We start from the raw sequence: 26,837 nt of genomic DNA, 5'->3' as shown, positions 1-26,837 counted from the left end.
GGTGCTGGAAAAGGCAATGGCGCAGCGATATCAACCACCCCTGGGAACCGAGGTTGCACTACTACGTTTAGTGTTTGTTTGTCATTGACAAAATAGCCGTTGTATCTGGTATCCTCACTTGCAGGTGTTGACCCAGACTGTCTGGCTGCATTGTCGGCATTTGACCTGGCAGCACCAGTGAAATTGACAATTACACCACTCAGTCCGCCTCTCGAGTTTGATATTGTAGCCCCTGCCACAACACATGGTATCGCAGCGGTCAGCTCCATCACTTGTACGGTTACAGTAGCGATCTTTGGTACCGAATATGCCGATTTCCCCGTCTGGGGTGCAGAAATCAGGAGAGTCCTCAAGAAACACAAGTTGGTCCTGCGGAGGCGGGGGCGCCCTCTTGCGTTTTCTTTTCGGCACATTGGCCAGCCCGAGGCCACCGCCGATGCTGTTTCGCGCCACCACTCGTTTGGCGTTATGGAACTTCACAAGGAGACGATCTCCGACTTCCTTGAAGTGGGGTGTCTGCATCCAGCACGTCTTGACTTCACAGCTTCCCGACATCCCATGGCACTTACACTTCTTGACAGCGTATTCAGCGACTGCCTAATCAGAAAAAAGAAACAATAGTACAATTACAGTGTTTGAATTAAAGACACTACAACCACAGAAAATCGACTGACACCTTTAGTGGTTGTCAAAGGCCAGTATTCTTACTTGGTGTTTCCCAAAATATGCATAATTAAACAACAAATCTGTCAATATTTGAACTCAATATTGGTCATTAAAGGCAGTGGACATTATTGGTAATTGCTCAAAATAAGTATTAGCATAAAACCTTTCTTGGTGACGAGTAATGGTATAAAACATTGTGAGAAACGGCTCCCTCTGAAGTGCCATAGTTTTTGAGAAAGAAGTAATTTTCCACGAATTTGATTTCGAGACCTCAGATTTAGAACTTGAGGTCTCGAAATCAACCATCTAAACGCACACAACTTCGTGTGACAAGGGTGTTTTTTCTTTCATTATTATCTCGCAAGTTTGATGACCGATTGAGCTCAAATGTTCACAGGTTTGTTATTTTATGCATATGTTGAGATAAACCAACTGTAAAGGCTAGACTTTGACAATTACTAATAGTGTCCAGTGTCTTTATATTTGCAAGAGAATAATGCAAGGAAAAACACCATTGTTTTAGCAGAGGGTACAGCAACGATATAAAAGAGCATAATATGGCTATGCGAATACATGACGGACTGGGTGAAAATTGGCCCAAAAGCAAAGCTTTTAGGCCACCCTAGATGTTTTAAAAATGTTCTCTCAAGAACGTCAGTGTGACGATAAAGCAAAGTTAAGTAGATATCATTAGATGCATAGGTATCCTGCTAATGTTGTAATCCATTTACATGACCTATATACATAAAGACAGTATAAACTTCTGTGTGGCTTCAAAATAAGAATTTAGTCGTGGAAAAAATTGAAACAATTACCACCTATTGTGTGATTGCGGGTAGCACTGTTTGCAAAAGTTACTGCATGTGCTGATACAAATTTGTGATAGAAACATTGTCACATGTGATGAGAGTTATCCAGACGGAACAACTGATCAATATTGTCTACAGGTGTGGCCCACCCACCTGCAAAAACATGAATAATATTTTTGTTTATGGTTTTTTTCTTCAAATGCTTTATAGTAGGTCAGACAATTATTTTGAATTGTCCGAGGAACTTGGGACTCTACATGAAACGACACTTCGAGATCCACTTGCGACGGATACTGACTTAAAGGAGACATGCTCCACAAATGTCTTTACTTCCATTATGAGTTGACCAGGAACCAATTTCATTTCATAGAGCTGCTTAGAAAGGGAAAAAAAGGCTACGCACAACAAAATTATACTATCCAGAATAAGGTTACCAGCATAAATACAATGTCACATGCATCATTCTGACTGGTATTCTGCTAATAAAGCACACAATTCGTAATAGAAAACACAATTCGTAATAGAAAATAGCTCTATGAGACTAGGCCCCGAGCCGTGTATATCATATGAACTGAAACAACCAGGAGAAGACACAATATAGTGAGAATTTGTTTTTTTAATTTTTTGGTCAGGTGAGGTCGCAGTGACACCATGTGTAAAATATGATGAGTAAGTGGTGGTTCTGAGAAGAACCGGTGGTTTGACAACTCGGCGTATCGATCAGTATGCTCTGATTCTTCAGATCTACTGCACCGCCGAATGGTTCAAATCTGAGTTGAACAATTCATAAAAAATGTGCTCTAACATCGCCGACTGAATGGTTTAATTTTATGGTGAACGGCGAGAAAGCTGCCAGTCGAAAACGTATTGTACACCGTAGATCCAAGTGATTATCTTTATTGGCCGCTTTCACTCGAGGAGGCAAAAAGCACAATATTCAAAATGTTCATTTCACATTTTTATCTCAGGCTTGATCCTTTCAACCCACTTAGTCCTCTCTGAAATAACACCGTGATTGGTTGGATACTAATCACGTGGTATATTATTTGAACACATAATTGCCCGGGACACTTGCATGACGATTTGGCGCCAGTTTTAAAAACGTTGAAATTTGCTAAAACCTTTACTTCGCTGTTTACACCCGGACACTTGCATTATGATTAGGCATAAAATTAAAATTGTGCAATGTGCTAACCTTACTATACACTGTTAATGTGAGTTTTATAAGGTATACACAGTAAACTGGCAAGACCTCTATTTGTACTTTAACCAACCAATCCCAGATCGTAAAAATAAACAGTTTCTGAAAAGTTGAACAGCGTGGTTTAGATTCCGTGCGGACACCCAGCGGTGTCAGCGCGTGTACGTGGGCTGGGTGACCGGGTAGTTAAGCATATCAACCCAGCACGAAACCTCTATGAATGCCGGCAACTACTAAAGGTCCGGGAAAATTGCCACATTCTGACTTCCCGTGAGAAAGGGCATTAAACCGTAATATTTTTCAGCTGATGGTCGACCAGGAAAACTGATGCCTGCGTCTGATGATGAACAAAATAATGCAGGGTGCGAATAAATAGTGTTCCTTTTCACCATAAAATTGGTGATGTTAAAATCTCACATACCCACCCACAAAAAAATTAACGTCGTGAAAATATTTAGCTGAAAATGTGTTACCTGTGCCTGATGATGAACAATATAACAAAGAGTGCAAATAAATAGTTTTCTCATTCACCATAATAAAATGTTGTTAATGTCAGATACCCACCCATGGAAAAAAACTCTTAACGTCGTAAAAATATTCAGATGTATTTTGGTTCAGGTTGATATACAAAATTTACAGCAAACCCAGAGATACATTTGACGCTGGGCTTTGCTGACGGCATGCTCACCGGATACGGATGTAAAATAACATTTTTTTTTTTTTTGGGGGGGGGGGGTCACAAAATTAACTTGAAAAGGGTGGAACTTGAACCTGCGACCTCCGGATTAATGTACCTGCGATCGCTCTTCCAAATGAGCTCTCTGGCCCTAATGTTGGCGGTCTCCCTATTTTATCAATAACTTAAGGACAGTCAGAATCCGAGTAACTTATTAATTGAGCAAGTTTAAAGTAATAAATCTCAATGGTCAAGTGGTCAAGACATGAATGAAGAGGGTTGCGGGTTCAAAAATCTTCACAGTGAAATATTTCCCCCGCTATTTCAAACCACCGAGACGAGTAAGTTGCATTCATTCAATTATCCACACTAATTTCGTCGACACAAGCTTATTTTGATAAATATTACGTCAGGCCATTAACTAGTTTGCATTTATACCATAGGTCATTTTGATTGGTAAGTTGTTTTCAACAGCTACTGCTATTTTCTCATGGATAAATAGTAGCAACAATTAGTCACCAATGAAGGAATTCCGTCTCGCTCAAACCATCTTGATACTAAACCGCCGTCAAATACCAGCCGCACCTTTGCATTACCGTCAAACCACGGCGACTGCTTTACACGCGAAACCCCATAGAGATAATCAACAAGCCAAACTCAAAACACATTAAGACTTCAAAGTGTGACATTTATCGGGTTCGAAAAGAACCTGCTACTTTATAACAAGTTAACAACCGTTTTGCTTGATCCATCTGGTTTCAAGAGGGCCTTTAGGTGAGTGTCCGGTTTGACGAAACCCTTGTTGTATGGTGAGTTGACCCAAGGGTTATTTTCTCCATCCGTAGCTGATCAAAATATTTATGGAAACTATAGTTTAATTTTCACTAACGAAAATGTGTTGTTTGAAACAGAAGTTGGCTCGGTACCGGAAGGTGCGATTTAATAATAGGTCAAATTTAATAATAGGTCTAATAATATTATTATGGTTCATACCTAAGGGGTATTAAAAGACCACCGCCTCCATTGGCCTGATCTTGACCCCCTTTTCTGATGAATGTGCATTTTTCCGGGAAAGTGGTGACATTGCACCAACCCTAACCGCCGAACCCCGACCAAATACTACCCGAACCCCATCCCACCAACTCCCAACCCCAATACCCCCTACCAAACCCCAACCCATCCCTCCCTACCAAAGCCCGACCTATCTCCCACCGCACCAAACTCCACCCCATCGCACCACGGCCCCATCCTACCCAACCACTCCACCCCACTAAAACCCTGACTATCCTACCCACTAAACCCACCATCCCTCCCCACCGGACACAACGCCATCTCAACCCACCAAACTCCACCCAAACGAACCACTTCTCCATCCTACCCCAGCACTCCACCAACCCCATCCCAACCCACCAAAACCCGACCCCATCTCACCCTAAACCTCGACCAAATCCCAACCCACTAAAACCCTGACTATCCTACCCACCAAACCCCAACCCCATCCCTCCCCACCGAACACATCATCCAAGCCCACCAAAACCTAACCCAATGCCACTAAACCCCGTTCCCTGCCTAACTCCACGAAACCCACTCCTCTTTGATTTCAAAAGTCTCTCAAAAAAAATACAGCATTTTGAAATTCATTGTTTTTAGATTAAAAAGTAACTCTCAATACCGATTGTTTGTATAAAAAAAATGTTTATTCTTCCAATTAATCCTGAAAGAGAAGGGTGCTCATTGTGAAAATCTGGAGAGTATTCTGATCAAGATTATGAAAATTTCATACATATTATTCATTTACAATTATCAAAAGGAGTAAGCCTGCTCAAATCCATTTCAAAATAATTGACAATAATGTTTTGCTTTGTATAGCATAAAAACGTATTGTTTGAAATCACTTACTTATATCACTTGTATTTATATTTGGCAATAAACTTTACGAGTAAACTACACGCCCACTTGATGGTGTAAAACCGGAACTAAAACTCGGATTTCCGCTCTTAGTTTCGATCAAACCTCAAGTTAATAAAATCTAAACTCTAACATTTGTGTTACTGTTTTATAATGCCTAATGGCGAGCCAACTTTATGGACTCCAAATTTGTACCGATCGGTGTTTGATAGTCCCCCGGGGCCGAGGCTCGGCGATGACCCTGTCATCAGTAATTTTCGATGAAACTTTAATTTTGTGTTTTTCAGGAGTTTTTCTTGGTCTTGGGTTTGAACTCGGGGAGTTTGCGGTTATTTTACTGTCAGGGTGGCCTTGGTAAAGAACTCTTTAATGGGGAGAGGGGTGGGTTGAGAGTTTGGGCTTCATCTGGATAAAAATCTCAATTTCATCTGTGACCTTTTGGTGAGAATTTATTGGAAAGTTTGTTTTCGTTAAAATAAAAATATAAAGTATTGTGTCCAGAACGTTAGTGCCCTATTTCAAACTTATGTCCACGTGAAATTTTGAGAAGAAAGATTATCGGTGGCTTTGCTTCACGGGTGAATAATATCCAGTTCCTTATTATATAAGAAGTGGTGTTGGCAGTACTTGGTGTTGATGAGTGAATGCTCCTGTATCAAGGGCAACTTTGAACTAAAGGACCAGCTCCTTGTTCGATGTGAAAACAGACGAGTAAATTAATTGCATGTCTGAAGCACCATCTGGTTAAACTTCAAAACGGAAATAGGAACTGTTTGACGTGTAAATTTAAAGAGAATGTGCTGAAAGAACCGTTCGTGTTGGAAAAAAAAAAGTACTTACAGAATATGGAAATAACTTGTTGTCTTTTTAATTTGGCTTATTGTGAGGGTAATTAATGGACTCTATGCATTGACGCCACGCGGTCATCTTAGAGGAAAACGGGGATGAAACAATTGAAACACGCAGTTTTGACGTGCGGCACACAGGCAGGATGGACAAACCTTCTTTTGACTTCTGGTCGATCGAGGGCGCCCTTCTTAACTGACGTCATGTGCAAAGTTATATTATTCCACATAATGACATAATACTTACTATTCTTCCAGCTCTGTTATTGTGAAGATTCATCTTGGACTGCATATCTCGTCCTTTCTCTCGACTGTCCAGAAACTCCTCGACAAAACTGGTACCGAACTGGATGTCGTGGCTGCAACCGCCCCACTGGAAGTCCACGTCCTCCCCTTTGACCCGCGTGTCGCATCCACATGTCCGTAGCTGCCCCATACTACATGCCCGAGTCACTTGGTATAAGACCCCAGCAGAAAAGGTAGCGTAGGCAAAAGCGGTCTCTCGAAAACCTGTAAAAGAATTGGGGGAAAGTGAGAACTTGGTTATATTCAGGATTGGTACTTCACGGGGGCAACTAATGCGATTGCCTCCGTGCCCCCTTGGTGCCCTGAAATGCTCCAGATTTCCTCATAGGGTACCCTTTACCAAGGAGAAAGTGCCTTGGCGCCATAGCCCTTTCAAAAACGAAGCATACATGCCTGAAAACACCAACGAAGTTCTGGGAAATCTTTGGTTTTGTATTGCATACATGTTATCCTGTTTTTTAGCCTCTGCTATGGGTCGAAACGTCAGGCCGTTTATTTTTTTTTTTTCATTTATATCAGTCCTTTTGGTTTGTAAGCAGTTTTCAAACAGCAATTTATTTTTTTAATAGTCCTGTATGGAAACAGTTTGACAATTTTTCAATGTTTGCTCGAAGTGTTGCTTTGTATACTTTTATTATGGCATGTATATATAGGCCTAGTTTGTTCTAATTATGCTCATGAATATGTATTGTGAATTACAGTTTTATATGAAAAAGATCTTTACAAAATGATGGTGCAGTATCATTTTTACGCCCTCCTATTTTCGCTGCGCCCCCCACACCCTGCACCTTCGCCACACCCATCCTCACTGGGCTCGACTCAACGCCAAATTGCACTATCTGAGCCATATTAGAACCCCCCCCCCCTCCAACGGCTCAACTCATCGCCCAATTGCATTTATCTCGACCATTAGAATCTCATCCTCACACGGCTCAACTCAACACCCAATTGCATTTATTTGGACCGTATTAGAATCCTATCCTTTAATATGCCCCGTCATTGTTTCCCCCCTCAGCGAGGAGACACGCACGCACATCTGCACTCTTCAAGAAACTCTATAGCTGCCCAGCCATTAGTCTCTCCAGAGGATGTTTGTTTAGACTGCCCAGGGCGGGGCGGGCGGGCATGTCAGACCAATCGACGACTCACCTGGATAAGTTGTACAGGTGAGGGTGATATAAGGCGCTTCTTACCCGCAGCACCTGTGCTTTGCAACGACACTGCGCCTGGTAATCTACGTTATCGGATAGCTCTGGCGGTGTTTTGAAGGTCCGACTGTCACGCAAGTAGTGGGAGTTTTTGTTTAGATGGCACAAATAGATAGTTCTACAGCTGCATTCTACAGCAGTACAGAACGGCCCTTCCATGAAAACAGCCCAACTAAAAACAATTTCTTTATAGTAAGCCTATAGATGTGAACGTATCAGCCTATTTTCACCCTTTCGTCCAGTTTTATGGCAAAACAGATTAACTCTTTATTTTGCTTTTCTCAAAAATGTAATTTTATGAGTTAAGGAAGAGCCGAGCAGAGGGATGAGTTTTAACCAATTTATTATATCATGTTCTAATAGAAATGCTTTTGTTTACGATAGGGCTTGATTTTACAAAGCACTAGGGTGTTTTTGAAGATGGGTTGTGAGTATTACAATGGAGATTTGTTGTGATATCATACTTAGCAAAAGATGTGTAAAGATCAATTATATTTCTTTGTGCAATCGAGTCCATGACGGACATGCAAACTATGACAGATAGATAGATAGATACATAGAACGGTTTACTAGCCGATGATTAAGAACAAACACACAGTAATTTGAAATATTGGACTCACATCAAAACAAAAGTTATCTTCGTTCTCGTTATACAACTTTACAAGAAACATACAAACTTTATACATAATCAGTACAATATATAAACAAAAATAACTTTATGATGAAAAATACCCATTAAAATGGCCATTTATAGATGGCATCCTAGTATATTTTGTTCATCTCTTGCAAGGCGGCGGTTGTCCGAAAACTTGGTAAAACGCGAACACAGAAAAGGTTTGTGTTACTTTCGCTAAACTGTATCAAACCCCACGTTACTATTAAACTTTGGCCTTCTACTGCGGTGTTTCAATTCAACTATGACAAAAAAGCACAGTCATATACTTTTCCTACAACGTAGAAACCAAATACTAATATCAAGACGTCCTTTTTAATTTGAGTTTGAGCGGGCTACATGCTGTTCCGGTGTTGGTTGCCGTGTGACTGTTACAACTCCCCCAGTGTCGGACGGAATTCACGGCGGCGTCGCTTCAAGTTGCCGCTCCTGACGGTCTCCCGTAGTCCTTGCGACTATAGAATGATAACGTCGCAATTTGATTGGATTTTTTCCCCTTCTTTACCCCCCTTTCATGTCGGAAATAATTTACCGTCACATTTAATCGACGTTGGATGAGAGTGATTGCCTCCGTGGCATACTTTTTTTTCTCGGTACCTTTTTTTTTATTTGGGGGGATATCTGGTGTTTGTTTTTGAGATAATGCGCAAATTGTTTTAGATGGTGGCATTTTGAAGCACAGTTTGTCTGATGTCTGACGTCATAATAGTCACCATCATCAAAGTTCAGGTTAAAAACACAGTAAATAGCAACTGACTTTCGTTAATATTTATGTTGGGTGCTAAATAGTTCCGTTTGATGGGTTTAAAACTATTAATTTGTGAGGTTGATTTATCAAAAATAACAACATATAAACTTTGACATAAACTTTTTGACATGAATGCTTATGACATTAAGTAGCCGTGGAAACCAAAAGGTTTTGGGAACACTTTGAAATGTATAATAATATCCAAAGCGAAACAAATGTTTGGGTTTTTGTCGGGCCGAGGTGGTAAACTATTTTAAAAACTCGTTCACTCGGGACGATCGCAAAACTTTTTTGTTGACACGAACATTACTTTCCAGTGCAAGCATACTTCTTTTCAACAAACCATATAGACAGGTGAACTTTGCTTATATTTTCGAGCTGCAGTAATACAGACGAGAAGTTAAAATTCATATTATTCATGTTATTTTTGAGAGCGTTTGCGAATGTGTATGTTAGTAGCATTCACATTAAAGGATTTGGGTACATTTTGTAACACAAAACACAATTTCCACAGATTTACATTAAACTTACACCGTTTAAAGATAATGACAGTAGAAAGCGTACCTGAAATTATTAGTTGCTGAGGAGCTGTAGTTTTTGAGAAATTAGTAAAACAATGTCATGAAAATACGTTTTTACATGCTAAAATAATTTTCGTCTCATGATCACTGAGACGAAAATTATTTTCATGACATTGTTTTACCCATTTCTCAAAAACTACAGCACCTCAGCAAGTAATATTTTCTACTATCATTATCTTCAAACTGTGTAAGTTTAATGTAAATCTGTGGACATTGTGTTTGTTGTCCTACAAAAAGTACATAGACCCTTTAAAAGTGGTGTTTAAAGCTTTGCACTGTGTGATTTCTCTTGAAAACGAGCAGAGTTTACTGTTCGAGACCACACTCGTTTTTTCAGAGCCAAAACCTCTCCCGAAAAAGTTTTATACACGGATGTACCCGCAAGTTTACAACTGCCATATAGTTTGTCTAGCGTTCTGATTGGTGCCAAAACATCTTAGGCAAGAACATTAATGACAGCATTTAGTTGAAAACAAAACCACAAACATTTAAAGATAAACAACTGATTTATGTCACTTGAATAAACATAAATACTTCTCCCCAGTCGGGTGTAAGAGCCCACCAAAAAGTATGCTTGCATGAATATGGTTAGCAGGCAAATTACGATGCCACATGTACAATTTGTGATTGGTATCATGGGTCTCATTCCATAAAGCCTGTTAGCATAAAAACTTGATATAAAGCACAGAAAAATCTTGCTTTACAAAAACTGATAACCAGCCAAAATTCCATAAAGTTTACAGTATTGCAACTGGTGCCCACTCATTTTTTGCTCAGAAGTATTTAATGCTTAACAGCTTAATGAAAATGGGCCAACCCATTTCTGCTAAGCAGAAAATTGTTAAGCAATATTGTCTGCTTATGCATTTCTGTGAAATGGTATACCCCTGCACATTCGTGATTAGACAGCAGCCTGAACGCAGAGCTCGTGTGTCGGCGGCATGAACAATTGCGGCACCGTGCCGGGAGGAAAATGACCACAACTTGCGGGACACCCGATTCTTACAAATTATCTTGTTTACTCTTTCCATCAAGTTTCCATTTTCGCATTTAGCGAAGTCCTCTGGGTTCGCCAGAAAGAATTATTAAATTTCAGGCTTGAAGTAAGAGTTCCAAAGAAGGGAAAATGGAAGGGAAGATCGGATTCGGACGCGTGTGTGGCCTTCCGACATCGAATCAAGTTCGATATAAACACAAAATATTGACGAGGAACACTGTCGGTAAAAAAGAACTGTCGGCCTTTTTACTTATTTTATATTAAAGTAAATAATGCTTTTAAAGGCATTGGACACGTTAGGTAACCGTCAGAGACCAGTATTCTCATTTGGTGCAACCCAAGATATGTATAAAATAACAAACCTCAGTGAATTGGACTCAATTGGTCATCGAATTTGCACGAAAACACGTTTGTTGCACAACCTATATATGTGTGCTTTCAGATGCATATTGAGCAGAGTGAGAAACTACCTCTTTCTCAAAAACTACTCTCAAAATGTAAAAGAGTGGAAAACAACACTCTTTACATTTCAAGCTGTCCCTCATATGGCTCTTCAAAAAAGTAGTGGTATATTCAGTCTTTTAGAGGGGTTTCACTCCAGGACAGAGTGAAAAATCACTCAAAAAGATGCAAACTTCAATCTAAAAGAGCGGAAGACCACTCGAAAAAGAGTTGTCCTTCATATGGCTCTTCAAATAGTGCTGTTTCAATCTTTTACATTAAGAGAGTACGTTACTTCAGAGGGAGCAGTTTCTCACATCAACAGCTCTCCATCGCTCGTTACCAAGTGTTTAAACTAACAATTATTGTGAGTTATTACCAATAGTGCGTCCAGTGCTTTAAAGTTAAATAACTTTATAGATATACATTGTGGTCGACAAATTCTATAAATTTCTGCTGAGTTTGAGTTTAAGTTTGCAGCTTCGAACTTAATTAATGTTTCAACCGAAACAATTTGCCTTATTCTAAGAAAACTTTTAAAATATACCAAAGGTGACTATATCAAATTTGTTACCTTTTTTTGGCGGGAATGTCAACTGAGTTGCATGCATTTTGCCTGAGAAGACAAACAAGCTTAACAAGTTTTAAGTACTATTTAACGTCAAACTATTTTTTTTTTTTTTTGCATTTATAGGTCATTTTGGTTTGCAACAGCTAATTCTATTTTTGTCAAGTTACTTTTTAGATTTTCAGAATTTTAGAGTTCTCATCACCATCGTCCATTTTTTCATCAAGTGTGGGGGGTATTTCCAATTTTTGCTCCTTATAGAAAATTTGCAGCGTACTTTGTGGGCTGAAACTGACGTGTGGTGGTCGTATATTCAACCGTCGGATTTTCCGGAAAGGCATCATCGTAAACTTGCTTTTGTTGCTGTGGTTTGCTTTGATGGCCGTCAATTTCGTCGAAAATTTACGACAGTTGAAGACTGTTTGAAAACCACTAGAACAATGTTTTCTTTAAGACGTTTAATGACAGGGTTTTCATACGTTTTGTGTCGATTGATAGGCACTGTGTTCTGTTTTAAGTCGCTTCGGGAGCTTTTGACAGAAAATAGGGGAAGGTTTTCAGTTTTTGCGAGTGATTTACATCGACGCTGCTCAAAACTGGGAAGGAACTATTTGCACAATTTGACAAAACGTCAGTCTTACACTTTCATTCTACGGGAATAGACGCTATTTATGGCCGGACAACTTTTTGGTTCTGATTTAGAGCAAAAGTAACGTTTAACTTGTACCAATTTTCACAATTATGATTTGGGTTTTGCCTGCTTTTCGTAATCTTCAAGCATGCAGGGTTAACAAAATGCAACATGTGGACGATCATGATTTCGACAGGCCCAAACCCATTTATAAGCTCTTTTATGGGACAAACCATGTAAGATTGAGCAGAGGATAAAGTTCAAAAGTCAATGGATGATTTTCTCAGTGTGTAACAAGCTCGAGACTTTCATGTATTTTAAAAGTATTTTTGAATATCAAGCATTTTGAAATGCATGTTTTAGGAGCTTTTTAGTGGGCTACACCATGAAAAACAACCGGGGAGTCCCGTATCCCTTTACGAAAGCTCCCGGCCTTTAATGAACGATGTTTGTTCTCTGGACAACATTGCCAAACTGTCCTTGTCTAAAGGAGGTAATTATCCGTGGAATTTGTTTGACAGTATACTTGGATTATTTACCCAAATTCTTGTGACACAATCGACTGATAAAGGGCAGGTATTTTCCTCAGACAATTCAGAGAATAAAGAAACCTTTCTGAGACTCAGTCGAGATGCACAACAGAGATGCGTCATTATGTGCAAAATCGCAACTTATACAAAGCTGCCATTTCAGCTTATGAAAACACACCCTATAAAAAGCAACCGGTATAAGTGCCGAGACATTATTCGGTGAAAACATTAACAAGTTTGCTAAGATTGCGGCACTTATATAGAAAACAACACACTGGTGGGGTTTAATGGTCCTCTCTATCGTCTTAAATAACCCGGGCCGTTCCGATGAGAGGTTTTACGGCCTACGATCTTGATGAGAAGTGGGCGACTTTACGAAGACGTTAAATTCTCCTCGCCATTGAATGTTATTGTTTGGGCTTCTCCACAACTTACAAGTGTCAAGAGAAATGAATTGGCACAAAGTGGTTTGTTTTGATCCGCTGAATTGTCGGTATACTTCTGGAGCAATGATGGTGGTAGGTTAGGGAGTTCTTGTTTGGGGCGGGGCCGGAGGGAGGGGGAAGTACACCCTAAACTCTTAAACGTGGAACACGGGAGTTCCTTATTCAGACCATGCTCATACCATATTGTACTGTTTGGCTTTTTTTCCAAGTGTAAACTCCAGTACGTTAACTTTTGCTTTAATATCAACCGGATGTGCCCAAGTTGTGGATCCTTCATCATGCACCACTTACTCTTCAAAGTTCTCGATATCTCTGCAAATCCATTTGAAGCCTTTATTAGGCATCTGAAAGCACACACATTTGTGCAACAAGGGTGTTTTTTCTTTCATTATTCTATTGCAACTTCGATGACCAATTGAGTCAAAATTTTCATAGATTTGTTATTTTATGCATGCATCGATGTTGGGATTATACACCAATTAAGAATACTGATCTGACAATTACCAAAGGTGTGCAGTGCTTTTAAACTCCATAGGCTCCAAGCACACAAAGGTCCGCCCTCTTCCCTACCCCCCCCCCCCCCCCCCCCCGTCCCTTCCTCATTCTAACCCTAAGGAGGCCAGAAACTTTCACTGGATTCTCTTATTTCCGACAGCACCACCGTTTAACCAAAACACAAGGGTGTATCAAATAGACCACCCTGACTCCCCTCCCGTGAATCAACCCCAACCAGAGTCTCACAAAAGCTAATGCAGCCGCTTCGAGGGGCAGGGTTTGCATCTAGTCAGTAACAATTAAGACCACAACATAAAATCTAGTCTTGGTGCAAGACGTGTCTCCCCGAGACGGGGCGGTTCGTGGGCTATTAGTCAGGTGATTGTATATACGGGCGGTCGATTCGGGAGCTGTTGGTGAGTTGGCCGCGCTGTGCGTGGATGAAAGGAAAACGAGAAACGTCTTGCCCCAAGACTACATCAAACCCCCGTGTGAACTGTTTTGTTTGAAGGGCGACGGACTCGGCATTGGCCCATCGGATACTGGCATTTAGTCGGTAAGCTTGTAATGGGCCTTTCCGCCGAGTGAATGGGTCCAAAACTCGTCTTCTTTATGTTTTGGGGGGTAGTGAATCATGAGGTCTGTTTTGTTCTAAAAATTGCCCGCCATTTCTTCCTTTTTGATTTATAGTTCAAGTCGGATTTCCTGCAAGAATAGCCCAAATTTATGCTCGAAGTCAAACAGATACATGCAATTGGAATAAGTAACACAAGGGTCTGTGAAAAAATGCACATTTCTGGAAGTACGAAATTATTGTCAGGTTGCTTTGGTCTGTGACATTACTCTATGGGCTAAGTTGGGTGGGGCTTGTACGGAATCTAGACTCACTGAAATAAAGTTGTCATTACAGACCATGGGTACACGAGGAGGTCAAATGTAGCGGGTAGTTTTCACAATTCATTAGATAGATATCCAAGCGGTATCTTTTCAGGTATATAATGAACAGTGCCAATTCGTAGAAACACAAAAAAAGCAAACCACATTACAATCTTCAAATTGGTACAGAAGAACAATAATAAGGATTTTTACGATTCTGGGTAGTTTTCACAATTCATTAAATATTCAAGTGGTATCTTTTCGGGTATTCAACGAACACCGCCACTTCGAAGAAACAACAAAAGCAAACCACAATCTCCAAATTAAAAGAACAATTTAAGGATTTTTACGATTCTGGGTTATATAACTACACTCGTGATGAATGGAGCTTTTCCAGGGAGCAGTAAATAGTTACCGGATTAGCTTATAATGTTGACTCGTAACATATTCCCGGAATTGGAGGGGCTCATTAATGTGTGCAAAAGTCGTCTGCGCAAAGTTTCAAAGAGCGCCAGGTGATGGGATTGTGTCTTTGATTATGGGATTTGGCACACAGTCGGGTTATCAAGTAGACCTATGCCACGAGAAAGGTTTTTGGATATTTAGCCATCACAAATTTGTCCTTTGAAAACATTTAAGTGAACAACAAACAAGTAATGGCCGCCATTTTGTTTACTATGAAAATTGCTTGTTGGAGTCTGGGAGTGTGCCTTTGGTGGTACAAGCGTGGCATTTGGCACATAGTCAGGGTACATATAGACCTATGCCATAAGGTTTTTGGATGTTGGCCATCACAAATCTGTCCAATGAAAACATTTAAGTAGAACAACAAACAAGTAATCGCAGCCATTTTGTTTCCTATGAAAATTGCTTGTTGTTCTTAGAGTGTGCCTTTGGTGGTACAAGCGTGGCATTTGCCACACAGTACATAGTGTCATGAGAATGACATTTGGCCGTAGGGCCATCGCAGGTTTGTTCTTTGAAAAGAAAAATGAGAACAACAAACAAGTATAATGGCAGCCATTTTGTTTACAATGAAAATTGCTTGTTATTCTATAAGGAAGACAAAACTGCCTTACGATTTCCCAACATAACCGCTCCGGTATTTCGGCAATATCTTAAAACGCTTCCACTTTTTGAACTTATTTTTACAGGTTTTATTAATAAGGTCTGCAACCATAGGATTGAATAGTGGGTTTCCATTATCAAACGTATGCAACCCCTTTAAACGCATCCCTTACGCCCACTTGGTGCTCAAACGGCGTTTTAACACCCGTTACCAATTCCAACACTGAATCGCTACTGGTTATAAAACAAAGCTGACAGTTTCTACCCATAAGGTTAACTCGAGGATTTCCAATTCGGAAACATCAATAATCAATAAAACCTCAGAGGGAGCTTTTATTCGTAACATGTTCTTTTGGAGTTGTATATTGTGGGGGGGGGGGGGGGGTTCATTTGGTCTGATTTGAAGTTGCCGTCATTATAAAATATGAAAGTTAATACAAATGTGAAGTTGAGGTTCATCAATTTTTAACAGATATAGTATTTTAGGGAGAGATCTGGCACAATTACAGTATTGATTCTGAAATTTGTCTTTTAAGATCGATTTGTGTTATTAAGACTAAAGGCACTGTTGATTGGCCACTATTGGTAATTACTCAAAATAATCATTTAGCATAAAAACTTACTGTGTAAACGAGCAATGGAGAGAGCTGTTGATAGCATAAAACATTAAAGAGGTAATTTCTCACTCAATTAATAATAAAAGCCATCAGCTGAATGCGTCTGAAAGCACAAACAGTAATGCAGCAAGGGTATTTTTTCTTTCATTATTCTCTTGCAAATTCAATGACCAATTGAGTCACAAATTTCACAGGTTTGTTATTTTTTTGCATAGGGATACACCAAGTGAGAATACTGGTCTTTGACAATTAACAAGCAGTGCCTTTAGAGCTTATAAAATTTGAGTTTTTACCCGGGTGATTGTTATTCTCAAAAGTCCTGATTTTAAATGGGGGCAGGGGGTTGGGGGCACGGACATACCCCCCCCCCCCCCACCACCACCTGTGCCTCATCCCTGGTTACGCCACCACGAAGGAACTGGATTCGCTAAAGGGTTGAATTTGTCGATTGAATGTGTCACAATGCCTGCCGTGGTGGTTCACCGCCAGACAATTTCTGACATGTATCTTTTGGTTTTCTCGTCTGTAAGAAAGCAGATCTATTGGGAGTCTGGACTGTCTTTCCGATTCGATTGTTTTATATCAATGAGATTAGGGTTTTGCAGGACTGTTACAATATCAACTTGAAAAACTAAATTTGTATTTGAAAACTATGATGAGCCATAACTCCGTTTGTTTTGATATTTTATTTCGATTTGTTACAGATCCTGTTGTTGACGTACATCATTGTTTAAAGGCGCTTGGGTCGATTTCACAAAAAGTTAGGACTAGTCCTAACTTAGGACTATAGGAGATACAAAAAAACGTATGGCTCATCCTAAGTTAGGATGAGAACTCGTTCTAACTAGAGATAAGAGTAATCTTAACTCTTTGTGAAATCCACCCCTGGACACCTTTGGTAATTGTCAAAGACCAGTATTCTCACTTGGTGTACCTCCTCAAGCATGCATAAAATAACAAACCTGAGAAGATTTGGGCTCGATTGGTCATCGAAATTGCAAGAAAATCGTGAGAGAAAAACACCCTTGTTGCACAATTGCGTGTGCTCTCAGGTGCCTGAATACAAAGCATACAAGCCTGAAGTAATTTTTCAGATTCAAATATTTTAGTGAGAAGTTCAACTTTCTCAAAAAAAAAGTTACTCCAAAGGGTCGTTTTAAAGCCATTGGACCCTTTCGGTAAACAGTATTGTCCGAGGCCCACACTTCGTGTATCACAACTTCTATATCAAATAACAAACCTGTGAAAATTTAGGCTCAATCGGTCATCGGAGTCGGGAGAAAATAACGGGAAAACCCACCCTTGTATCCGCGCGTTTCGCCGTGTCATGATATACATGTGTTTAAAATAAATCCGTAATTCTCGCTATCGAGAATTGATATTGTTTTACTGTTTTTTTTCAAAAAGTAAAGCATTTCATGGAATAATATTTCAAGAGAAGTCTTTCACCACTACCTTCTGTAAACCCTGTAAGTTATTTGTAAATCTGTGAACTTTTATTTGTTTTTCTGTACCGAAAGGGTCCAATGGCTTTAAAATATCAATATTTCTCCTTTGCTCGTCGCCAAGAAAGTTTGTATGCCAATACAATTATTTTGAGTAATTACCAAAAATTTCCAATGCCGTTTTAGTAGACATTTAAACAACCCCACCATTAAATAATAGAAATGGTTTCAGTATTACTGGAGTGAGTTGGTTTATGGGATGATGTGCTTAAATGTGCGATAATGTGTCTAAAATGATAATACCGATCTTCAATGCAGACTTCCTTTAATCAGCGTGGCATCAGTGCGGACAACTGTGACCGAGACAGAACGCGAAACGGGGTTAAGCCAGTTTAGCAGCTACCGTGCTAAGGTTCGTCAGTCCCCATGGGTCTACCGGCCGTTGCTCACCTCTTTTGGCTCCGCGTTGCCTTGACGGGGAGGGGTGGATGTGTTATTATTAGTATTCCTCTACTCTACTGTTGTCTTAGGGATTGATTATAAGAGACTTGTTGGCAGATGTTGTGTTCAATTCTTCGCTTCCCCACGGGTTCGTCTATTCGTGTGTCAGAAAGGCACCCCTTGCCACCCCCTCCCCACAACCCACCGTCACCCAACCGAGCTCCTCGCCTTCAGTCTATACATAGACTTGACTCAAGTCCCAATCCCATGCCGCGCCATCGGCAGAAAACTATTGTTTTGTGATGCATTACCCAAAATGCACTGATATACGGCTTGTTTGTTATAGAAGCAGTTGGTGCGATGTGTAGGGACCTCTCATACGAGAACGGGACTTGAATCAAGTCTAGTCTATACACCGCGTGATTAGCCAAAAAGGGGGTCATTGAAATTCCGGATATGGGATAATGCAACGATGGAGACCGAATTTAATTATCTTAATCAATGCATATTTGGGTTAATTACAGCATGTCCCGACGAGGCAAGGTGAAGCCGTCCCTCCGGTAATGGAACAGCCGTAACGTCCGAAACGTAAGCCCGTGTGGAGGTCATGAACAACGGGGATGTATATATAGGGACAGTGCGGTCGTGCCACTTTGCTTTTAGATCCCAAGTTTGACGGAAAAAGGCAAGTCTTTAAAACAAAATCAGGGAATTTGCCGTTGAAATAGCTTAGCTACGAATCACTGATTAATTCAATTACGGTAATGGGTAAATGTTAGCCTACTGCTGCCTGGTGATTCAGACCACTGTACATTGTTATTATATTAAGGGTAAACAGTGACCTCTTATTGGTTAAAACTTTCACTTTCCTTGTGCAGGCCTACCTCAGGAAAATAGTTTAGTGACAAAGTTGACACTTTTTATTAAAATGTTTCAAGAAGTAACATCAAGAGAATCAGTGTAACCAGTCTTAAGCGGGGTGCACAACTATCAAACTTTAGAAGACAGAAAACTGCATCGGAATTAACCATAACAGTCACCTAAAAAGTTCATCAATTTTCGAGCGCTGACTTGGTTTTTAATTGGCCATCAAAGATTCATTTCTGAGAAACCTGTCTGAACTTTTTTAAGTTCCGGGAAAATGAAAAATGCCAGACGGATTGGCAAGTAGTATGGCAAGTTGGCCGTGAATGAGAGACTGTATAATGATTCATCTTTGAAATTGGTACAATACAATTAATTGTACTTTGCAATCATGATGACATTTGACCCGGGGATGAGCTGCAGAAACTGTTTTTTAAAAGAGTAGGTCCCTATGATAATTGAATTGTGCATTCACAAACAGAAACTGTAACCGAACATCTCAATATACAACCTACAGTTTCCCTATACACGTATTATTATTGTCTATAGCCTACCACAATAAGGTCTGCGTTAGGCAAAGTCTTCTTTTAATTATTTGATATTAGACCATGTCATTTATCATTAATAATCGTCACAAAAGTTACCGTCAAAATTATTGCTTTATTTAGGCCTATAAATAATTTTGTTTCATGAAATCTGAAATTCGTGGTTTTTCCTTTGAAATAGCGAATAATGTTACTATTTTGCAGCTCTTTTTTTCTTTTGTCACACTGGTGTCCCTCAAGGTTCCATACTATGTCCACTCCAATCAAACCTGATCACGAAACCTTCCTGAAGGGATACCGTTGCCTTCACGGCCCAAGTTGACGGTTCTTTTACCAGTGGGGGGTTATTAGAATCACCAGGGCGCCCCGGGACACACCGATGATACAGTTTCAAAAACAAAAACAATTTAACAGCGATTTATGTTTTCATACGCGATGTGTGTACATGGGTTTTGTATTTTAGCCCTAAATATCGTTTATTGTTGACTCTTGTAATATCCTGAAGGGAGGTTTGGTTCCGTGTTGACTAATTGCGGCTATTTGTAAAATCAATGTTTTGATTATAATAACTGTTTTAAAGGGATTTGGGGTACTTTTGTACGACACAAAACACAATGTCCATAGATTATACATTAAACTTACACGGTTCGAAGATAATGATGGTCGAAAGCTTCCCTTATAGTAATGTATACTTGGTGAGGTGCTGAATTTTTTGAGAAATGAGTAAAACAATTTTTACGAAAATAGTTTTCGTCTCAACGGACGAAAATAATATAAGCATGAACAACGTATACGCGACTCCCCTGAAAACATTGCTCTGGGATTTTCACTTTTTTTTCTTCTTCAAACTTGACGACTAATGAAGCTGAAACTTCTGGAAGAAAATTTGATTACCTATACATCTTCATTCACAGTGCGTAGGGAGTCATGTCATCGCCAACAACGTGATATACAAAAGGTATCAAAAAACCTTTAAGTCGAGTGCGGTTTCATAAAAGCGCTAGGCCTATATGAGGTTGGTCTATAGTTTAGTAATTTAGAGTTGTTAAGTTTAATCTATCTAGGTATTATATCTAACAAGGATGATTCATAACAACATTACAGGTCAGTTCGCGCCGGGTCCTCTTCGCAAAAACAATGTTATCACAATTTTTAAGTTTTCGATTTTTTAATCTTTAAGTAGGCATAACAACAAACCGCAACTGCAGCTCACAAAATCACTAAGGATCACAGGATAAATGCAATCATACAAATTAAATGTAATATTTGTTTTGTTGCAGCCGTTTTTAACTTACGCCAAAACAAGGAATACGGGTGCCAGTCATCATTGAACACTTATATGTCTTTCTGTTTTCTTGGTGCTTGGGTGTTTATTTGTTTGTTACTTGTTAGCTAAATGAAACTTTACAATATTATCACGAGAAGTTCTTTTCTCAAAACGTGTAAGGTGAGAAATTAAACCGACTTGTAAAACCTTGAAGATCACCTTAAAACACAACTCCCAACTGCGTCAAAATTCGACTGTTTTTGAAAGGTCTCTGTGACCTTTTTCGTTTTGGCGCCGGAGAAGGTCAGATTTCTAAGTCGGGGCAAACATGTCACTTTGGTTGTCTGCTTTAGGCGGTGATGTGGTCGCTTTAAGGTAACATGGCAGCTGGTGCCCGGTTATACCTTTTATATGTGAATCATCGTTGTCTATGCGTACTAAGTGTAACTTCTAATGAGCTGACTGGTGCCCTGCCGTTCCCATGATACCTGTGTTGTGAATCACGTTTTCTTAATTTGCCTGGTTTTTGTTTGTTGTATACTATTAACTTTCATTTCTAGCAAAATGTCCAAAAGATGTCAAAGTTAAACTATAGACTCATACAAAGTCTCAGTCTGTGATGCGAATCTAAATCATTCATAGGCTCAATTCCTCTAAAAATATTGTTACTCATGGAGTCTTCCTTCAAATTAATACGTAACATCCATTATGCACACCCCCATCCACACCACACCCTTACCCTAAAAGTCCTCCATTCTCCACCGTACAATAACGTCCGGGCCAGTGCAACTGTGGGCAAATAACTCCTAATTACAAGAGAAATGGTTAACGTGTTTCCATGCATGTTGTTAGCATGTCAATTACACTCGATATTATCTTTGATTTTGTTTTCTTCATTTTATTGATGAATTTCGTGGAATCCATCTCTTCATAATTATACTCATTGTTTTGTTTTTTAACTGTATTTTTTAATGAAAATAAATAAATAAATGTGCATTGAATTATATTGTATTGAATTGAATTGAATTGAATTGGAATGAAATAAATTGAATTGAATTGAATTGAATTGAATTGAATTGAATTGAATTGAATTGAATTGAATTGAATTATTTCCGATGGTTACTTGAGTGGTTTCCTCTTGTTTAACATCGCAGAGCTTTGTGATAAATTGGTTGTACCTCTTTTCAGAGCCAACACTCCCACAAAAAAAAGATATACAGTGGTTGTACCCGCAAGTTTACTACTTTATTTAGTTTTTTCCAATTGGTTTTACCCGATGGAAACCACAGTTCACCTGCACCCATGTAGACTTTCAGTCTCGGCATCCTACGTAAATGTTACTCTGAAAAGTTTATACTTTTTTTTGTGACCTTGGGAAAATGCTGCCAAATTTTGTTTGAGTCAGTGTTCGGAATTGACGCAGCTGGAGCGTTGTGACTGTCGGGGCACTGACAGATAGGAAGAACTATCCGTGCAAGCGTCAGGTTGGGTTAAAGGAATAGGTGAGAAATGTCTCGTACAAAACTAATGTTACTGTCCGAAGAAGTAAATCGTTACCACAAACTATTAGAATTCTCTACAGTGGTCTAATAGCCAAATGCAAGTTTAAAGGCAGTGGACACTATTGGTAATTACTCAAAACAATTATTAGCATGTGACCTTTCTTGGTGACGAGTAATGGGGAGAGGTTGATAGTATAAAACATTGTGAGAAACAGCTCCCTCTGAAGTGTCATAGCTTTCGAGAAAGAAATAATTTTCCACGAATTTGATTTCGAGACCTCAGATTTAGAACTTGAGGTCACGAAATCAACCATCTCAACGCACACAACTTCGTGTGACAAGGGTGTTTTTTCTTTCATTATTATCTCGCAAGTTCGATGACCGATTAAGCTCAAATTTTCACAGGTTTGTTATTTTATGCATATATTGAGATACACTAACTGTGAAGGCTAGTCTTTGACAATTTACCAATAGTGTCCACTGCCTTTAAGACATGAGGACCGGTCAGAATTCACTCCCAAGTGGTCCGACTGGCTATATAGTTCAGTTTGAAAAGCTTCTTTATCAGCATTTGAAATATGGACCAGTGAAAATCGCTGGTGAATCGCCAAGATAATAGGTCCTGCTGGCCAGTCACTAAATAAGTTAGGAGCAAACCCTGACTAGAGCAGGCATTGGTTTGTTCACCTCAGCTTGAATACGTACATTTCTACTATCACCTGTTCGAAGGGATGAACATATTGTTGAAGCTTGAAAAACTGCATTCGGTGTCATTTTTTAAAGACTTGTTATGAGATTCTACTATTAGCTGTCTTGCCTTAAGTCGGATATATTAATAACTCGTCGTCTGGCAAAAATCCATTTGAAGTGCATTTCGTTTTGAGTGGTCCTACATTATAATTGGTAAACGTTTCAGCACAAATCTCGGTTTGTTATATTACAATCCAACTTGTTAACATGGGATCACATCCAAGACGATTGATTGATTGATAAAGTCTACACCTCTCACAATAAATAAACCTCAGAAAATAAGATGCTGTTCAATTTGTAAACAACAAAATAACTGACATAAGTATTTACACAGACAGGAAAATAATGTTCGATCATCAGAACTGAGTAAGACATGGGTCAAATCATGAGGCTCGTTAGATAAACATTGGGCATTGCCACAACTAATTGATCCAATCACGGAGCTCGGTAGACAGACCTTGGGCATTGCCACGCCTAATTGGTCCAATCACGGGGCTCGATAGACAGGCCTTTGGCATTGCCACGCCCAAATGGTCCAATCACGAGGCTCGGTAGCCAGACCTTGGGCATTGTCGTGTCATGATTGGCACATTTCGTGTAACACTGTCACACCTCACACAACATTTAACGGGAAACAGCATTTCCTAAAGGTAGGTGATTGAATGATATCTTCCTGTAACCTCTACAGAGTGCGTGTATCAACACTTCTTGGGGTTGCATTAATTCCAAGTTTCATCAAGGGATACTCGCAAGGAAAAAACAGATAACTTGAGCCCAAACGCTGCAAGTATCATACTAAAACTGACTGAAAGTTGATGGAAAGAGTTTAGCCGATATAAATCAGGATCGACTGTGTAAAAGTGCTCTTACAGTTTTCCATAAATTACATTGAACAACAGTACTGTCCGGATGTCCATTAACAAAAATGAACTTTCCACCAATCAGCGAACAGTTTACCGCAACTTCATCGTTATTTTTACTACACCGCGCATGCGTCGTGTCGATTGTTTACAAAAACGCCGATTTCTTGGGAAGGATCGATATACTCTAATTTTGCGCTCTTTGCAGAGCCTAAATGTGAAATAAATTAATTAGGGCAAAAACATCCTGCCCTGATATACACACTATAGAAAGGGAAAAAACAGCCACCCCACAAAATAAAATAAGAACACTTTAAAGGCACTGGACATCTTTGGTAATTTTCGAAGACCAGTATTGTGTATCTCAACATAATATCCACAAAATAAAAAACCTGTGAAAGTTTGGACTCAATTGGTCTTCAAAGGTGCAAGAGAATAATGAAGAAGAAAAAAAAACACCCTTGTTGCACAAACTTAAGTGCTTTCAAATGCATAATAAAAGACTTCAACTAATACTACCTTCTTTTTTTTTAAAAGAAAAACCGTAACTTCAGAGGGAGCCGATTCTCACAGTGTTTTATACTATCAACAGCTATCCATTACTCGTTACCAAGTAAGCTTTCATGCTCAAACATATTCTGAGTAATTATCAACAGTGTTCAGTGCCTTTATAACCTACTCTCGCTGCGAACTCACCCAACCTCGCGTGGCACACACTTTTTCATTTCCCGCCCAAAATAATCACCCGGGACAAACACGGCGCACGAACGGCGCGTTGCGAGACACCTGCGTTGGTGACTTTATCAAAGACACTGGGATTAGTGGTTGATCCGTCCCCTGAGCCGTTAGGAGCCGAACCTTAACACACCTTCAAGGTCATCCCATGTCCTGAATGTTTATAAATCATATCCTCTTTATTCCCACGTCTTCTGCCGGATAACATTTTGGCGTGGCGAGATACAAAAAAAAAACCTGGCTCTAAAAGATGTGATTAGGTAGAGATACTCTTTGCTGACCTAGTTTGTTATGATAAGTGTGTCTCAACGTCAATGACTGTACGCTGTGGTTTGTTTACTATGGAAATTTAGTGTGCATGTTTTTTTTCAAAACTGTTTGATTCTGTTTAAACATTATCAACGCAAAATGATTTTCTGGATCAGTTTTTGTGTCATTTAGTAGCGGCTAGCAGTTTTCAGCCCTGGTTTTTTAAGCTTATACTCAGGGCAGCTTTTAAGTACATAAAACCAAACTTGCTAAGTAATATTAGCACACCAGTAATGACACATTTCATATTTATGTTAATTATTCCGTGGTTATAACATTTGCTTCACCAATATCTTTGCTCATGCAACAATTTTTGCCTGTGCCGGTTGTTTTAAATTGCACCTTTTTCAATTCAATTAAAACTCACATAATTATGTCCATATTTTAAAACAGTATACTGTATTGCAGCAGTACAAAGCCAGAGCAATAATTTATAACGAAGTCACTAATTAACAAGGCTTCTTTTACCACGCAGAGAATAAATTTATAAAGTAATGGAGGCATCATCCAACTTTTTACTGTGTGTGCTTGCAATTTAGTTGCAGTTTTTTATTTTAACTCTCATAATTCAAGTTTTGTATTATTTGCTGTAGTTCGTAGACAGTTCACCTTGCACTGATTGCATTGTCAGACTCGGTAATAAATGGCATTATCAGTGTCGTCTACATGATTACAGAATATAGCAGTCTGGGAACCAATCACTCGTCACCCCATAGTAATATAATTCCCTGGATTTTAGCAAACATTTATCTTTCCACTCAGATAATTATCGGTGACTGGGGACAGTTGTTGAGGATGTTGGCAGGCTGGAATTCCTCCATGACGAATTATAAGATTATTGCGATTATAAAAGCTAACTTGCAAAACCAAAATGTTCGGCAGTTTCGTATGGCATACCCAAATGGGCCTATTCAAAACTACGATTTAGGCTTAGGATTTGGGCTTAGGCTCCGTCAGTTATTTATAAAATGTGCGCTTTCTAACATTACGGGGCTTCAATCAGGCTGACGGAGCCTGAGCTCAACAAGCCATAGTTTCGAAAAGGGCCAAAATTGTGACTGAATCATTGCGCCATTAATATTTTTGACGCACTCAAAGATTTCGGCAATCACTGATTTGAGTAAGCAACGTGAAAATAAATAAAGATCCAATATTAGTACTTTTTTAGTTTACTGAAATTCTATGTGGCGAAACCCCAATTTCTGTTTCAAATAATGTGTTTTTACGACTTCTTTATGCTACTAAACTGGAATGTTACCCAAACTCAAAAAAAATTTCAAAAAAGTGCAAGACTCGATCCTAACGTGCACTGTTAGCTTATAGTATTGTTTCTTCATTGGTGTTGCTCACCATTTTGTTTTTGTAGTGTTTCGTTCATGAATTATTGTGTTTTTTATGATAAACTTACCTCGTGTCATCATGACATTGGTGTACGGACTCCCGTTCTTCGTCCGTAGATTTGTGCAATTCCACCGCTGGCCCCTCATCTGATTCGCGCACTCATCTACGGCAATCTGAACGCCGTTAATGGCCGATGCAACGACGTCCGGAGCCCGACGGCACTGCTGCAACTGCTTCCGTGTCAGGCCGGGGTAAGACCGGCAAATAGTACTGGATGACCGGGAGAGTTCCCCGTTGGCCCCGCCGCCTCCCCCTCCTCCTGCCCCGGGCGAGTACTTGCTGTTACCGGCCCCGTTCTCGGCCATGGACAGCATTGTCATGTCATTGCTGGTGTAGGCTCCCTGGACGACATGTCCAAACTGTCTGTTGATGAACATTCACAAAGAGAACATATTTAAATAAATATGTATATTTAAATACATAAAAGC

At 39.6% G+C, this 26,837-nt stretch overlaps 1 protein-coding gene across 1 annotated transcript; it reads right to left on the bottom strand.

Moving 5' to 3' along the window:
* LOC117291401 (protein Wnt-10b-like) lies at positions 1 to 26,672 on the bottom strand (the record flags this gene model as incomplete). The annotated part of the gene is made up of 3 exons (XM_033773054.1): positions 1 to 597; positions 6,353 to 6,615; positions 26,417 to 26,672. Coding segments are annotated over 3 exons (1,002 nt in total), but the record flags the coding sequence as incomplete, so codon positions are not given.
* Between the last annotated feature and the right edge of the window lie 165 nt (positions 26,673 to 26,837).

Source organism: Asterias rubens, chromosome 6, assembly GCF_902459465.1.
Source record: "Asterias rubens chromosome 6, eAstRub1.3, whole genome shotgun sequence".
Taxonomy (NCBI): Eukaryota; Metazoa; Echinodermata; class Asteroidea; order Forcipulatida; family Asteriidae; genus Asterias; species Asterias rubens.
This window is presented reverse-complemented; position numbering and strand designations above follow the sequence as displayed.